General features: G+C 37.4%; 1 protein-coding gene across 2 annotated transcripts in view; it reads right to left on the reverse strand.

Annotated features, from left to right (window-relative positions):
• The window catches only part of DMTF1 (cyclin D binding myb like transcription factor 1), a 50,016-nt gene that overhangs the window by 5,327 nt on the left and 27,134 nt on the right, over positions 1-17,555 (reverse strand). For both annotated transcript variants that reach the window (XM_054725911.1, XM_008149490.3), the window contains exons 8-17: positions 16,072-16,229; positions 14,569-14,601; positions 13,610-13,719; positions 11,108-11,336; positions 9,788-9,939; positions 8,340-8,549; positions 4,928-5,013; positions 2,064-2,216; positions 1,134-1,499; positions 80-224 (exon numbers count right to left, since the gene is read on the reverse strand). In XM_054725911.1, the coding sequence (XP_054581886.1) occupies positions 80-224; positions 1,134-1,499; positions 2,064-2,216; positions 4,928-5,013; positions 8,340-8,549; positions 9,788-9,939; positions 11,108-11,336; positions 13,610-13,719; positions 14,569-14,601; positions 16,072-16,229 (1,642 nt within the window). The remainder of the gene's footprint in view (positions 1-79; positions 225-1,133; positions 1,500-2,063; positions 2,217-4,927; positions 5,014-8,339; positions 8,550-9,787; positions 9,940-11,107; positions 11,337-13,609; positions 13,720-14,568; positions 14,602-16,071; positions 16,230-17,555) is intronic.

Below are 17,555 nucleotides of genomic sequence, written 5' to 3' on the forward strand. Positions count from 1 at the left end.
TAAAACAACTGAATTAAATAGCTGCCTGATTTTTCTCCTTAAGACTTATCAGGCACATGATGGAGATGTATTACAGTACCTGTTAGTGTTGTCAACGGCAAGACAGATTCCGTATCTATAACATCAGATGCCTGGATAAAGCCATGTGGTGAAGGAACAATAAGTATTGTTTCATCATCAATTGTTTGATCAACTTGTTCTTCTATAGTAGGAGACTCTAAATCCTAAACAATAATTTTAAAAAATGAGATTCCGACTCAGATTCTTAATAGTTTTCCTTAAGATCCCAAACATGTTTAAGTTTGAAAGGACTTAACTTTCAAGTATCCCATCCTATATAATAAAAGCCTAATATGCTAAGTGTCTGGTGGTCTGTTCAACCAATCAAAGCGTAATATGTTAATGATATGCTAAGGGCACTCAACTGATCACTATGACGAGCACTGACCACCAGGGGGCAGTCGGTCGACCGGTTGACCAGTCACTATGATGTGCACTGACCACCAGGGGGCCGACGCTCCAACTCATAGGTTAACTTGCTGCTGGGGTCCAGCTGATCAAGCCTGAGTGGGATGGGATGGACATGCCCTGGAGCCCTCCTGTGGTCCTTCCCCAACCCCTATCGTGCACGGGTCAGGGGATGTTGGGAGAGCCGGTTTCGGCCCAATCCCAAAGGCCAGGCTGAGGGACCCCACTGGTGCACGAATTAGTGCACTGGGCCTCTAGTTTTAAAATTAAAATAGAAAGAAATGAAAGTTAAGGTCTTAAAATGGACAAAAGAACCAATTCAGTTATAGGTCCCCTGATTATAGAATAATGCTGTTCTGTGGCATGAGGTTCCTAAGCTAAACCACAAAGATCTACATTAATCACCCTCAGGAAAATGCTTCCATGGGTTCCAGCAAATGTTTCCAAGGGAATGCTTTTAGTGTGGGACAGTGGTAAGACGGAGCAACACTGCTGGTTGACTGATACTTGTGCGGTCAGAGGTACAGGTTTGCACTTTATTTTGTGTCTAAAGAAAAGCGGTATCACAGGATATCACCTGATAAATTATTTCTAAGCTCTTTCCAAACTGCAGGTTTGAAGCTCAAGGCAAGAACCCATAGGCTGTTCACTTAAGTATAACTTACCTCAGTAACGTAAGTACAGGCCAAATGAGAGCGTGATTCTTCCTCTTGTTTAAGGTCTTCTTCTGTTCTGACCATAATACTATTCATCAGTTCTGTGCTATTTTGGTCACTGAATTTGGATACACGAGCATCATTAAATGATGGCTCTACAGTCACCTTAGGCTGATGAATTTCATCTGGGAAAGTATCTGCTTCCAGGGCATCTGGAGGCTCAGGAAAATCTGATGAGTGAATATCATTATCTACTGTCAGTTCTGCTTGGGATATGGAAGAAGTGATGTCCTCTGTGGCAACTGTCTGAATGATGACTCTTGGTGTGTGACACTGCACTGTGACATTGTCACTTGTGTTCAACAAATGCTCCGGCTATAAAATGTTAAAAAAGAAAGATCAATGGCAAAATGAAAAGTACCTATCATATTCAAGTTATAGGCAACAAATGACATTTATAGGTGCTAATATGAGCTACTGTTCCCCCCACTTCTCACCTGTGGAACTGCAATGTTCTTATCACGATTATTCTAGAAACCCTGTTCTTTGCCCACATGGGCCTTTGCTCACCTAATATTCCTATTCCCCTAATCTAAATCCATCACATGAAAAGATACACAGGGAGTGAGGGATTTACCCTAGTAAAGGCAGAATGAAGATGTAAAACATTGCTCCTGGGACAACAGTGATAGGGAGAATTGTTTAAATAAATGGACTATTAGTTTGGGCTCTTATATAAACTAATCTTAGTCTCTTTTAACAGGTATTCAAATATTTGAACCGAGCTCAAAATAAATCCCCCTCCCATCAGAGAGCTTGTTATGGAAGGCATATGAGTTCTAGCATAATATTAAAAACTAGAAAAACATGGTGACACTTGTCAGCCAATCTACTCTACAAAAATTAGACAGCCCAAAGAATTTATGTAAGGCAACATACAGATAAAGCATGAACAATGATCTGTTCAGGAGAAGCAGGCGCAGCAGCCGTCAGGGTTACTGTGGGACTAGTCAGAGTGAGGGGAAGACCTTGGCTTGAGCTTGTCTGAAGCAGGTAGGTACCTGGAGTCCCAGTGGGCTGTAAATGGAAAGACTAAAAGAAAAAACAACATCAACACAGATGCATAGACTACTGAGTTAAGTAAGTAGACTTCCTAGTACACATTAAGCCCAAATGGGGACTAATTCACTAGCCACAAAAGTACATACCAATTGTGTAGGTGTAAACAAGTAATAAAATGAAGGTTATAATGTCCTTTACTATGTATCCCTCTTAAGTCATTACTTGGCCTAGAGTTAAAAAGAGAGAGGCAAGGCCTTTATCCTGCTCTTTGCTTTCTGTATTTCTATGCTCTGCTCTTACTTGTTTAATGGGACCAAGATGTGGTAACATGAGCCACTGTTTCCCTTGTTATCCTTTCTCTGTAGCACATAAAAACTAGCATTCTCCCAATTTCAAAAGCTTCACATTTTTGAAAAGGCACTGCAGCAGTGTTACTTGAACAGGTTTTTTGCACAGAATGATTTTAGCAAATATTTTTTATATTAAGAGGAAATGTACAGACATAGCAATTAGCAGTGTTCTGCTAAAGGAAAAAGAAAATTCTTATTTGAAAATCTGGTAAACAGACAACACATTTATTTTTTTGAGATTATAGAGGTATAACATAACTATTCAATACCCTTACACCTTTCACGACCATAAGCTTCTATGTAATAATTTGAGTTTAGTTTATCCTAACACTCTAAAGGAAAAGTATTTGCATGTTCTTTAGACTGATGGGGTCTTGTGGACCTAAGCCACAACTGCTCTCCTGGGCACAGACTCATTGAATCCAGGTGTCCTTACTCCTAATGAGGATAGTAAATACTGCTCATGGAAAGAGTTGTGAGGATCAGAAATGATTACGATGGTGCCCGATACCAGTGGGGACTCAATTTCTTCTGTCTCTATAGAAGTGAGAGCTGTTATATGTACATGTATATTTTAATACATGTACTTTATTTAATATATGTATATATTCAATGCTCACAATTATCATCCTTTATTAATAAACTAGTGGCCCGGTGCACAAAATTGGTGCACATTAAAAGGAAAGAGACCCAGACCTGGCAGGCCCCACCCCACCGGCAGGGGACACAGTGTCAAGTCCCTGCCCACCCGCGCCTGCTGCGCATACAGCCTCCTGCTGATCGGTCATTACGGCATGAGGGCATCACGACCATTAGCATATTAGCTCTTTATTATATAGGATTAGAACAGAACTATAAATATTTGATTTTAACTTGATGAGTAAAAACTTGAAACATACCCTAAATATATGAGTATACATTGTTTATGTAGTCAGGGGGAGGGGACGGTAGCAAAAAAGAAAAGTTCTGTTTTCTACCTATGAAAAAAGATCTTTCCCTATTTTGTAGACTACTGGGTTAGGCTTAAATAAACTAACAGAAGTTTGTTCTCAAAGAGAACTTTTTGCTGTGTTGTCAATCCTTGTGAGATTTGGCTGTGGAGAGTAAACTCTTGCACTAATAGTCCTTATGTTCACAGCAAATAAATCTTAACATAATTTAAATAAAATCTACTTTATATTTTCTTCATGAAAATTGAGCTAATTCTGGCTTTACCCTATTTAGAAAGCAGGGCAAGAAGTGGGAGTTTTGTTTTTTTTTAATATATTTTTACTGATTTCAGAAAGAAAAGGAAAGGGGGGGAGGGGGGAGAGAGAGAGAGAGAGAGAGAGAGAGAGAGAGAGAGAGAGAGAGAGAGAGAGAGAAACATCAATGATGAGAATCATTGACCAGCCGTCTTTTGCATGCCCTCTACTTGGGATCAAGCCTGCAACCAGGGCATGTGCTCTGACCGGGGAATCGAACTGTGACCTCCTGGTTCATAGGTCAACACTCAAACCAATTGAGCCACACCAGCTGGGCAAGAAATGGGAGTTTTTAAATAAAATTTCCATTTCCCCAAAAAGAAACTCTTTCAAATTAGCAGTCATTAGGTTTGCCTATTTTGGAAGGTTCAAATAAATTGTAGTTAAACACTATATGGTATTTTCTGTCTAGTTCCTTTAACTTAATATGTTTTCAAGGTTCATTCTGATTGTAGCATGTATATAAATACTTTGTTCTCTTTTACTGCCAAGCCGTTTGTAGGCTTTAGGACATTCCATTTACCCTTTTATCAATGGATGGACATTTGGGTTGTTATTGGTTATTATGAATATGAACATTCATGTACAGGTTTTTATTCAGACATTTCTCTTAGGCATACCTGAAATTAGAATTGGGTCACATGGTTTAACTGTATTTTTAATCTTTTCAGAAACTACAAGATTCTTTTCCAATGTGGCCATGCCATTTAGGACTGTGACTTAAATTCTGTATCCTCAATGGCTAGTACAATGTTTACTGAATGAATGTTGTTAAATAATTTATTCCACAAGCCTTTTCTCAAATAACTAATATGAACCTTTTGGTTATAAATTTACTTATGACTCAATACAAAGTTACAGCATGCATGTGCCCTATTCATTAGCACTGTCATTTTCATATATAAAAAGAACATATTATTGGTTTATATACAAGTGGAGAAAAAGACTAAAATTCATTATAAAAGTGGAAGGCTAATTTATGTTGTCTTCTAAATATCTGGCCTCAAAACCATGGACATAGATACATTTAATGCCAGTCATGTTTTCATATTTCATTTGCTTCTATGTAGCGTTTCCAAAACTGATACCAGCTGATCTTCCTTATACATAAAAATGGCTAATATCTACTTTGTGAAATATTACTCACTGGAAGGATCTCAAACGTTTGTAGTGTCCCACTGTTTAGTGTTATTGTTTCAGAGTCAACAGGAGCAGCAGGGGAGTCTGTTGAAGCTGTGGTAAAAGCAAGGACAACAATTAAATACTTTGTAAATTTAAATTTTACTAGTGTACTTACTTATGAAAGCAATCTCATACTGAATAATTTGCCTGGAAACCTGAATTCATTTAAATTTCTTTTGAGATACTAAGAAATGGATTTTTCTGGAATGTAGCATGTATATAGGTCAGGGATTGGCAAACTGCCCCACAGTCCAATCCAGCCCACTACCAGTTTTTGTAAATCAAGTATTACAGGAACACAGCCACATGTTTCTTTCCTATGGTTGCTTTTGCACTACAATGGCAGAGTTGAGTAGCTGTGAGAGAGACAATATTTACCAGCCTCTCGTATGGGTCGTAAATTATTTCTAGTGTTAGGAAGTAAGAGGAATACACTGAGGCTAACTTGTAAAGAAATAGGAAGGTGGTAAAAAAGAAAATTTCCTAGACATTCCGGAAGGCAGTACAGATGTCTAGAATGGTAGTCCCAAAATACTAGGTTTTAGTTTTAGTGGCATCACCTCCTAGCAATGTAAACCTGGGCAAATACCTTACTTTAATTCAAACTAAAGTCCAGAGTCTTTATCTGTCCTGCCTACCTCATACAGTCATGAGGATTAAAAACATGAAATAAATATAAGCATTATTTCAGAACAACCACGTTTGGGAGACTGAACAGCACTTTAGAGATCAGATAGTATAATCTCTTTAGAGGTGTGTCATCTGAGACTCAGACTTCATCTGTCTGCTGAATGTTACCTAGAACTAAAACTACTAGAAGAAGGGTCTCTTCTGGTGCTTTCAGTTGCACCTGTAGGTAAATCCATCTGCAAAATGATTTGGAATCGACTCTTCATGTGTAGTGTTTATTGTAAGTTTATTATATTCTGACTATAACACTTCTCAGTTTGAAAGAAATACACTTCATTTGGGTTATTTCTCTTACTATTTGATGGATTCTTAAGATCATACCTAGAATAATTTGGAAGTGATTCCTGATAAATAACCTAAATCCATGGTCGGCAAACTGTGGCTCGCGAGCCACATGTGGCTCTTTGGCCCCTTGAGTGTGGCTCTTCCACAAAATACCACGGCCTGGGCGAATCTATTTTGAAGAAGTGGCGTTAGAAGAAGTTTAAGTTTAAAAAATTTGGCTCTCAAAAGAAATTTCAATCGTTGTACTGTTGATACTTGGCTCTGTTGACTAATGAGCTTGCCGACCACTGACCTAAATCAAAGGTAAGCAAACTGACTATAGACAAATGTGCCTCAAAGCTAAGCTATGCTGTGAATGAATATTAAGGTATCTACACTAATTAAAGAGAAACATGCAAATTGACTGTACCTCTGTGATGCCCACCAGCCAATCAGGAGTATGCAGATTAACCCAACAAAGATGGCTGGTTAATTTGCATTCGCAGGCACAGTGCGGCTGGGGGCAGGGTGGCCGCTTGCGTGCGCGCCGGCACCAAGCAGCCTGCATCCCAGGGACAGGCGTCCCGGGACCCAGGCCGCTCTGAGCCTGTAGGCCGGGAGCAGCCGGGGTGTCGGAAGGACCCCTGACCACTCCGGGCCTACACGCGCAGGGGGCGGGGCGGGGCGGGAACGTCTCCCACAGCAAGCGAGCAGACAGCAGGGCCCTGCTTGCCCCTGGCCGTGGCAGCGAGGGGCAGGCAGTCCCCCGCAGGGCCCCCACAGAGAGCAGATACCAGGGCCTGCAGTGGCACCAAGCAGGCAGGTCCATAGAGAGCAGAGAACCACAGGGAGCAGGCCTAAGCTGTCAGTAGGACATCTCCTGAGGGCTCCCAGATTGGAGATGGTGCAGGTCAGGCTGAGGGACCCTCCCCACCCCCCGTGCACGAATTTCGTGCACTGGGCTCCTAGTCATTTGTAAAATGCTTGCTATTTTCCAAAAAATTGTTGCCAACACAATAGTCAATAAAAATTGTAACAATCTCCATGCACCATCAATTTAGAGCCAACAGTAGCTCTAGTATTTATGGTGGACTAGTAATTTCAGTTGCTTTGCAATTCTTGAGTATAAAAACAAGCAGTGCCCAAGAAAAATTCTTCACTCTTTATTACAGTGATAGAAAACTAAAGCAAATAACCAAATTTAAATTAGAACTTTAAGAATAAGACAGGAATGCTTAATTTAAATGTCTATAAGGTAACTTTGATAGTCATTTCCTATACAAATACCGTACTTTCCAGCGTATAAGACTGGGCGTATAAGATTTTCCTGGGTTAAAAAGTCATTTTATACGCCAGAAAATACAGTATATTGGAGTATATTGATGGGATGAGATATAATGGATTAGATATATTGGACTACCGTATTTTCCGGTGTATAAGATGACTTTTTAACCCAGGAAAATCTTATACGCCCAGTCGTCTTATATGCCGGAAAATACGGTATATAGTGTTAATTACATAGTGATTTTTAAACAGGATTGTAGGTACATTTGAAAATCTGTAGGGTGTTTTTTTTCTCTCTAAAGACTGGAAAGCACTACTTGCATTCTGTGGGTGAGGTCAAGCGACACTGACCATCCTGCAGTGTGTAGGAGAGTCCTGCCAACAAAGAACTGCCCCACTCAAAATGCCAATAAACCCCTGGTTGAGAATGACACACAGTGACTGGTGTACTCTTGGCAATGACCTTTCCATAGTCAAGTTGCATTATGTAGGGGAAAAAAAGTAATGTAAAAGTAAGTTAAGAATAATATGGTCCTGAGAATTTTATGTTCATTGTCATGCTAATGGGAAGAAGGTAGCCGATAAACTTGGATTAGGTCTTAGGAAATGTATTTTCCCTCCCTACAATTGCTAGGGGTTCTCATAATCTCATTAAGCACAAAAAAATGTCAGGGGCTAAGGAAAAGACGTTAAATCAACAGTTCCCACAGGAAACTGGCTCTTTAGTCCCTGAAGAAAATCTTTTACAACCTCATCAAAATCCCTTTCTTTTACATACCACCTCAAATCCATTCCTAATTTGTGACCTCCAGAGAATTACTACAAACGATGTGCCACCTTATGGTCTCTGTTTCCTTGCTCAATTGACTATATGAGGTAGTTTTCTATAAATCAATTTCTTTATAACATCTAGAAAGATAATTTCATATTGTCTACAATGGCTGGCCAAATGGTTATCAGCACTTCCTATCATATTCATCTTTTGTGCAAATATTCAGCTAACAAAAAAAATGCCTTAGATCTCCTTTAATTCTTCAACTTGGATAAATTTCAACATTCTGGAAGATCGAAAGATATCAGAGCCATTAACCAAATTATATAGGTCACAGAGCAAGGAGTCTTGAGGTCCAAACACTTACAGACATGGGTGATCTGGACAGGAATCTGCAAGGCTGCCATGGGGCTTGGGGAGAGAGCTGTATTGTCTTCCAAGCGGGCCACTCTGATCTGAACGTGCTGTACACTAGAACTGGAATTACTGTTTGGAACTCCAGATCCCGATTTGTTCTCCAAAAGCGTTGGGTTGTTTTTTTGATTCTCATGTAACTGTTTAAGACCTTTTATTAAGACTGAAGGGAGATGGGTAGACAAAAAGAACATTGATTCTCCGACAGACCACCATCTAAGCAGCAAGGGAGGTGGGGGGTAAGGAGGGAAAGTATTTGGAATAAATAATTGTATGCTGATGTGAAATCTTACCAAAATAATAAAAATATTTTAAAACTACAGCCTGTCTGGGAATATTTAGAAACGTTCTCCATCACAACAGACTTAAAAAATTCATGACATAATATTTATTGTCCTTGCCATTTAAGATGCATTGAAAAATAGCCATTGTGAGGAACATGGAAATTGGACATTTTCTGTGTCCTAGGGTTTCTTCATAAAATTCTTACTATTTAGTAAAAACATTGGTAATGCTAAATAGCTTCTTTTTATTTTTAAATGAAAATGTACTTTCCCCAAGGACTCAAGGGCACTTGAATATTTTAGCCACTGCAAGAACAGCAGCTTATCGTTTCCAAACTAATACACAACCACCTTGAGTTCTTGTCATGATAAACTACATCAATCCTCCCAGGTGGTGCTGCAGTCTGGTTTGGTTCATGTGACATTAGTATTCATTCACTGTTCTGGGGTCTTATCAGATTTATACATTTGTAACAGGGTATTTCATTGTTTTAAAAAACCACATTTTCATCAAGCCAAAGTTTCTCAGCGTTTAATTTTCCTCTAGGAAAATAGATGTTGGAGAACTATATTAAGGGGAATAAATTTGATTACCTAAATTAAACAGACTTTACAACTTAGTTATTAGTGCCTAAGTGCACAGCAGGTAATGAAAAGTATGCTATGCCTCACTTTTAAGCAACCCCAATGTAACATTTCTAGATTTACATAACAAATGATATTAAAAATTTACAGAGCTATTGTTGTACAAAATAAATTATCACAGAATTTCTCTACATAACAAAAGTTAAGATATATGAAATTATTCAACTCATAGAAGTCGATTAAACTTCAGTTTTCAGAAATTCATCTTTGTACATAATGAAAATATATACAATTTAGTTCCTCTTCATAGTTTATGTGAAAACAAGGATGTGTGTAAGTATGTATATTTTTATCTTAGGTGCCTTGAAAGTACAAATAACATCAACTCTTGTTTTCCAAGAAATAGGGCATCAGAGATTTAAGTGAAAATCTGTAACTCATATCTTTTTAGCTGAGACAAAGAACTTCTAACCTCTAACTCCCGAGGAGTAAATATGGTTAAGACAAGGGACTTAAGCAAAAAATACATTACCAGGGAATGAAACATCTTTATGGTTTGCAATTTGCCTTTTGATGGTCCACCATTTACTTCGAAGCCACTGTGGTGAACGGACACTGCTCCATCCCTCTGCTAACAGATCCCAGTTTATGTCATTTTCATCAGCTACATCCAGTTCTGCTATCCTATAGGTTACAAAATAAGCACCTGTTAGATGTTAGTTTATTTCTCCATAATATCCCTTCTCATGATGACACCGGTGATAACAGGAATGGCAGGTTATGTCATTGAGATGCTATTGTTAAGTTGCACAGTATAGGATTCCAGGAGTGCAGAGCTGTTTCCAGAGGTAAGAGCTATGAAATATTACCAGCAACAGACTTGTTAATGGTACAACCAATGGGCAGAATTGTAAATGAACCAGATAAAGCACTGTGAAGGAAAGGGAGTAGCTAAAGGTCAGAATAGGGTAAAAACAGGTTTAGTTGTATCGTGTTCTGCAATGTTTTATAGCGTGTTAAAGGAAGTTATTTCCGGGATCCGAGCTTTCCCATTTGTAAAATTAAAAAGTATTTAGAAATGAGCTATTGATAAAGACTAGTTAAAAAAAAAAACAACTATTAAAAACAAAACCCAAAACAAAAATGACAAGATAAAAACAAGACTCCAGCAACAACCCAACCCTCCCTAAAAACAACTAACCTTGGGGTTTTGATGGTTTGTTTTCTAGCTTTAACTGTCAGGCTGATTTTGATTTTCAGTAGTGAACAGTCACAACAATAGCTTCTATTAATTACTTCAGTGTCTCAAATATTTTCTTGCTGTTTTTTTTGCCCATTTGAGTCACTGACTCTTCATAGTTAAACCAACTAACTAAAAAAATAAGCTTAGGATTATTACCTTAGTTATTTTTTGGTATGTATGAAACGCAAGTGCCTGATCTGGTCCAGTTTGAAGGTGTGGGGTAACTGCAGACTTGGTCCCCTTCTTGGCATTCCTAGCACAGTAGCCAAAGATAGAGGGCATGGAGACTGAATAGCCCTCTCACCTGCAGTATGGCCACCTAGCCCGGAATGGGGCACACTGGTGGGACAGTGGAAAAGCTGCACTGCCGTTGCCTGTGCCACACTGTTCTGTGGATATAGAGAACTTCAGTCTCCACGCCTTCAATCTGGTACTTTGCATAAGCACTAACATCACTAAAAAGGAACAAACAAAAATAAAAAGAGCTCAATATGGAATATGGGAAGGATGCTTTTCAGACATTAGGCATTTAGGCAAACCAAAAGAGGAAAATCAAGGCACCGGCAGCAATTAAGAAGCTTTTGTCATTAAAAGATTTAGGATACAAACCTGAGGATGAGATTGATTTCATCTTCCTTGGTCCACTCAGTACCTCCACTCTGCTTCCAGTTCAGGTAGTTGAGCCATTTAGAACGACACTGCTTTTCTGAGCGGGTACCCACTCGTTCTGCCACAGCTGCCCAAGACACACCCTGTGTGACGATGTCACCTGGCTCAGTGCTGGTCAATTCATGAACCACCTCTGCAAGTCTCTTTTCTTCTTCTTCGGTCCACTTCCCTGAAAAAAAGGAAATCATCCAGAATGCTACTGCTACCTTCTCTCTCTTTTTTTGCAGATCTGACTTAGCCCTGTATTTGTAAGGACTGATGGGAGTAGGCAGTAATACTACAAGTATTTCTGAATAACCCTCAGGTGTGAAACTGCATATAATACCTACTAAGTTGCATTTTACTAAACCAGTCAGGTTCTTAGTACTAAAGAAAATACTACAGAATACAAATACAAAGCACACAGTGACTATTTAAGAAAAACTATTCAAAGCGTAACTAGAAAGAATGATGTACTCTCCAGTTATACTTGGTCATAAATGGGAGGAGCTTCACTGATGGCTTGATGGACACAGAAACTCATACTCTATCTTAGGCTCACCTAAGCTTCCCTGCTCTGCAGAAGTACATAGGCTCAATAGGAATGAATGGTGAGGGCAAGTGAAATAACATGTATGGCCTCCCACCCATTTTAGTAAAAATAAAAATAGGTTTAGACAGTCTCCTTTCCCCACTATCCCCACTACTGTGATGAAATACAAGTCTGAGACTGGTATTCATGCATATTTTTATTACAGGTTTTTCTGAACTCATAAATCCACTATTAACATGTAATGTGGTCTTTTCTTAAGGAGCTTGAGTAGAAAAACAGAGAGGAAAAGACTTGTTTCCATTTTGTTACTAGTAGGTAAAGACTTCTGGAAAAATTTAAAAAGTCTACGTGCTTGCTTCCAGGATTTGTTTAATCAACAAATATTTATTGCCCATTATGTGTTTGGCACAGTCTGGATACCATGGATTCAAGACAATGTCCTGCTCTCCTATGGTAGGAAAGAAAGGGAAAACCCAGACTGCTGTCTCATGGTGTGGTACAACGGAGAGAACTCCTGATCAGAAACAATATGTAGCAACATGGAAAGATGATGTGCAGCTCAAACCCTCCGGCTGGCAATCCAGGAATGGCACTGTTTTTGTCCAAATCATGCTAACGAAGGGGGTTCTGTACTCACAGCATCTTACATGAACCTCTGGGGTCCATCCTAAATCTAAATCTCCCATTCTTGCTTCATTCATTAAGTTGTCATTCACCAGAGAATGAGTTGGTGGGGTTTACTGGTATGTCTTCATCACCTTGCGGGTAATAGTGCTGGTGGAGTGATTTAGCAGGAAACATTACTGATTTCACTTTAGCAGGGTGGGGGGTGAAGAAAGAAAATATATATACTGGAAGCTCAAGCTTAACTTGAGAACTATTTTTCTTATTAAAAGACTAATTAGTCTGGTAATACTTTCAACAACAAAGATTTAAAAAAGAAAAAAAAGACTAATTAGCCCGGCCAGAGTAACTCAGTTGGTTGAGCATTGTTCTATGCACTAAAAGGTTACCAGTTCGATCCCTGGTCCGGGCACATATGGAAGGCAACCAATCTGTTTCTCTCTCACATTGATGTCTGTCTCTTTATCTCTCTCTAAGCATGTCCTCAGATGAGGATTAAAAAAAAAGAAAAGAACTGGTCAGAGACTATGGATCCTTCAGAGAACACTAGGGCTAAAAGGAAACTATAACACTGCCTCTTCACTTTACTGGAAACTGAGGCTCAAATAGGTTAAACGAGAGTTTAGTGACAGAGCCTAAATAGTGTTGTTGGGCACAAAATTTAGGTTTAACAATACCATCTGCACATGTATATACTGTAAGGATTAAATAGGTATTTGTGATCTGGCCTAGGGACTGAAACACCAAGTTTTTTCTATGGAAAAATTTAGTTTGAGTTTAAAACAAGCAAATACATACAAACGATTGGAACACAGCTTCTTCCTAAGGTGGGACCTGGTTAGAACTAAGTTTTCCATAAACATATGTTGATAAGCTGTTATTAACAAAGTTCAACAGTTAGATGAGCTTAAATTAAAATTACTTCCTGTATATATGCCTTAAAAATCCCTGTGTGTATTAGTAATCCTTAAAAATACTTTCCCAACTGCAGCAGTTTTGGATTGCTACAAAATGGAAACACACTTGACTTAAAACCTATGAAACTGAAATGTTGTGTCTCTGTGAGCAATGCCACTTTTACACAAAAGCACAACAATAAAGAACTAGTTGGCTCTATTAAGCCTGAAGAAAAAGGAAGACTAGAAAATAAAATTTGAACAAAAATCTGAACAAAAATCTCTTTCCAGAACAGAAGGGAAAGTGGTATCAGAAGGGCCAGGAAGCTCAAATGTGACCAAAAAGTAAAACAGAACAAAGAAAAAACCCATCAGTGGTACTCACAGTACCTGTGTTGCAAGTATCCTTCATCAGTCGGCACCGATCTTTGACGGAAGATGCACTTCTTCCTAGCGCCGCCCCTATTGTTGCCCAGTCATTGCCATGCTTTATCCGGAGCCTAAAACAAGAGTCTGCCAATCAGCATTTGGTTCAACTGTTTTCTCCCTTTTAATTTCATCATTTATTCTTCATTCTTCTTCTTCCCATTTGACTGGTTTGGAAGTTGTGGGCAGCAATACTTTGAGAGCCAAAGTTTGAAAGTGTGGCCTTTTTTTGGGGTCCACAGTTGTCTGTGGGTGAAAAAAAAAACAGGCAGCAATTGCCTTTTTCCTGGGTCAGAGAAGAAATAAGTAACTTGGATATGTGTTCAAAAAAGACCAAATTTCCCCTCAGGTTATTGACATAATCTCCCAGATTTTTCCCTTTTGAATACTCCTAACAAGCTCTTCTCAGATATCTGAAAAAGTTTCATAAGTATTATAAACAGGATCATCCTTCAATTTTTTTCATGATATATATATAATACATTAATCCATACTTTATGGCTCTAACTCAATGAAGCAAAATTGTATTTCCTGTGAAATAGCCCAGAAATTAAGTGAAACACTGCCAAGTCATATTCTAAACTAAGCATGTAGCACAACCTTGGTTTTGATCCTGGTATATAAGTTCCCCAGATTTAGACTTCAGGTCACCAAGCATGGCCATCTGATCTCTTCTGTAACCCCTAACAATGGTCTAAGGATGCATTTCATTTGTCAGGAGGACACTAAATTTATAGGCATGGCTACTCTGTGCAGGTATAGATCTGATAAGTTTTTATGGTCAATCATGCTTAACAGCAGGATTAAATTAGACCAGTCTACAAAAATCTCTTGACATTTCAAAGTATAACTTTTAAAACACAAGACAAAATAATAATAAAACCCAACTATCAGAATTAATGAATAAAAAATTTTAAACTTACTCCTTGAGCTTTTCAATTTCTTCAGGTGTATATCTAGAAATTTAAAGAAATTTTAAAAAAAGATCAATTAAAACAAAGAATGCTAGAAGCCTTAATAAAAATCAGAATTTCACTTAAGGAGTCCAATGTTAAAATAGATAATATTTTCAAGGTAGATTAATAAAAATTAATACTTCTACGTTCTTTTAAAAAAATAACAAGATACTTTTAGCTATAATAAAAGTGAGCACTTTACAATTTTCTCTAGAAAATACAACATTTAAAATATATTTGCTTCTATGCTGCCAAACTCTTCCTTTAAAAATTTGGTTAATGCCTGGCTGGTGTGGCTCAGTGGTTGAGCGTCAGCCTATGTCAAGGCACATGCCCAGGCTGCAGGCTCAATCCCCAGTAGGGGGCGTGCAGGAGACAGCCCATCAATGATTCTCACTATTGATCTTTCTATCTCCCTCTCCCTTCCTCTCTGAAATCAGTAAAAATATGTTTAAAAAAAATTCGGTTCAGGCACTCTATTATCATAGCTATTCTGAAATACTTATTGATGACACTGTAAACCAGAGCTAGGAAGGAAATCTATGGTAAATTCTCACAAGGCACTAAAAATATCTTCATTTCCTCTACCCATACATGTGCACTGACATACTCTAGCTCCAATGAAAGGCTCTTTTTTTTTTTTTTAGTGGGCAAGTATGCAATACAGTCAATGCAATATATATTCTTCTAAAAAACAGAATTCAGCCACGGCCAGGTGGTTCAGTAGGTTGGAATGCCGTCCCATACATAAAAAAGGTTGCAGGTTTGATTCCTGGTCAGAGCACATGCTTAGGTTGGGGTTTCAATCCTAGGTCAGGGAGTATATGGTAGGCAACCGATGGTTGTTTCTCTCTCTCTCCCTTCTCTCTCTCTCTCTCTCATATCAATAAATGTATTCTCAGATGAGGATTAAAAAAAACAAAAAAGTATCTGATAAGCCATACTATCACCACCTAAAATTCCCAAAGAGAAACAAAAAACATGTCAAAACACCATATAAATCATTGAATTGAAAATATGATGCCTTCCCATGTTACCTATAACAGAAACCCATGCATAGTATCCAAAAATTTACTTAAAAAAAAGTCACTGAACTAGGAAATGCTATACTATAAAAATGAATAGGAAAAAAATGTTACCAATGAATTTATAGAGTTCTCTTCATACTTCCTAAATCTTTAACCACTATCACAGTTTTTATGTTACTACAAAGCAGACTTTGAGGTAGTAAGTCAGCTAAGTTTTAAATCAAACTTATGTAAGGTAATATAGGTTCTAATTTCCAAATGAGTCCTTAGTTATAATGAGGTTTCACCATATTCAGAACATGGACCTGGAGAAACATAACCTAATAATTCATAGTATAGCTGCCTCCAATTAAGGCTATGATAATAATTCATTTTTTTTAAAAGCAGTTCTTTAATATTTCTCCTAATAACATGAAATAATGCAACATTACAAGTTTCATACTTTCCCACATGGTTTCTGTCATCATACATGCGAAGCACTCTTCTATAAACTGCAAACAAAGGCCGGTTCAGACCCCATGCTATCGTCCTGTAGAAATCTTTTCTTTCGTCTTTTGACATCTCAAAGATGATTTCTGTAGCATCTTTTATTCCGCGTGCCTAAATGGGTTACATTTCTTTGATTTAGGGATTTCTGATAAAATGCATGTGAATATACTATACTTTTAAATCATTTTTAAAAAAAGATTAACAAAGGCATCTTGAAAACTAATGTTGCTAATTCATTTAATAAGTATAAATTTAAAATGTTGTAAGATAATATTGATACTTAAATGTTTCCAAAAATAAACTGTATAAAATTCAGAAAAGTCAGGTTCTGCCAACCTCTTTTAAAATTATAAAAAATTAAGATCTAAAGAAAGTAGAAGGAAGAAAATCATAAGAACAAAATTAAGAGAATTAAAAATAGAAAGGAAAAGCAATGCTAAAAATTGGTTCTTTGAAAAGATCCACTGAGACTAATAAAATATAAAAAGATAAACTTACGACAAAAGTAGTAAAAAAGACAAAACAACAATATTAGAAATGAAAAATGGGGCCTTCAGAGATTAGACAATTGAACATTATGAAAATTTTATGGGACTACATATAGAAACTTACATAAAATAAATAAATTTCTAAAAATCTTACCAAAACTGATTCAGGAAGAGAAAAAATATCTAATAAGCATGCACCATCAAGAAAATTTAATCAGTTATCAATAATAAAAACCAGAATGAAATAATGAAAATCCCAGGCCTAGATGAATTTATAGGTAAGTCCTGTCAAGCAAAAAACAAAACAAAACAAAATAATTCTGATTTTAAACTATTCTAGAGTAAATAAAAAAGGAGGAAACACTTCTCAGTTCATTCTAATAGGCTAGCATAGCCTTAATATAAAAAACAGACAAGGACGGTTTCAGAAATTAATTTTCAGGCCAAGCTCATCCATTAACAGATCCCCCAAATCCTTAAAATAGTTTAGCATGCTCATAAAAAGGTTAATAATTAATGTAAAAAGTGAGCTCATTCCAGGAACACAAGTAATCACATGAGTAGATTTATGGAAAAGAATATAAAATCTCAGTAAGTGTGGATAGAGCATACATGGAATATTCATATATGATAACATTCCTAGCAAGTTAGAAAGCATGAAGCTTGGAAAAGAAATCATTTGCAGATTATATATATATATATATATATATATATCCCAAAAATCTATGAAAAATTTTGATTTAAAACAGTAGGAAGTTAGGAAGGCTAGTGGTTATAAAATCAATATATAGTTATTTGCATTTCTATACAATGCTCATAAAAAAGGCTTTAAAAGTTCTCATTTACAAAAGCATCACAATTAGAATTAGAACTAAATCTTAGTCAAGTTATACAAGTCCTTTAGGAAGGAAAATATAAAAGTATTGAAAGATTAAAGAGGAACTAAAAT

Source organism: Eptesicus fuscus, chromosome 14 (assembly GCF_027574615.1).
Source record: "Eptesicus fuscus isolate TK198812 chromosome 14, DD_ASM_mEF_20220401, whole genome shotgun sequence".
In the NCBI taxonomy this organism is placed as follows: Eukaryota; Metazoa; Chordata; class Mammalia; order Chiroptera; family Vespertilionidae; genus Eptesicus; species Eptesicus fuscus.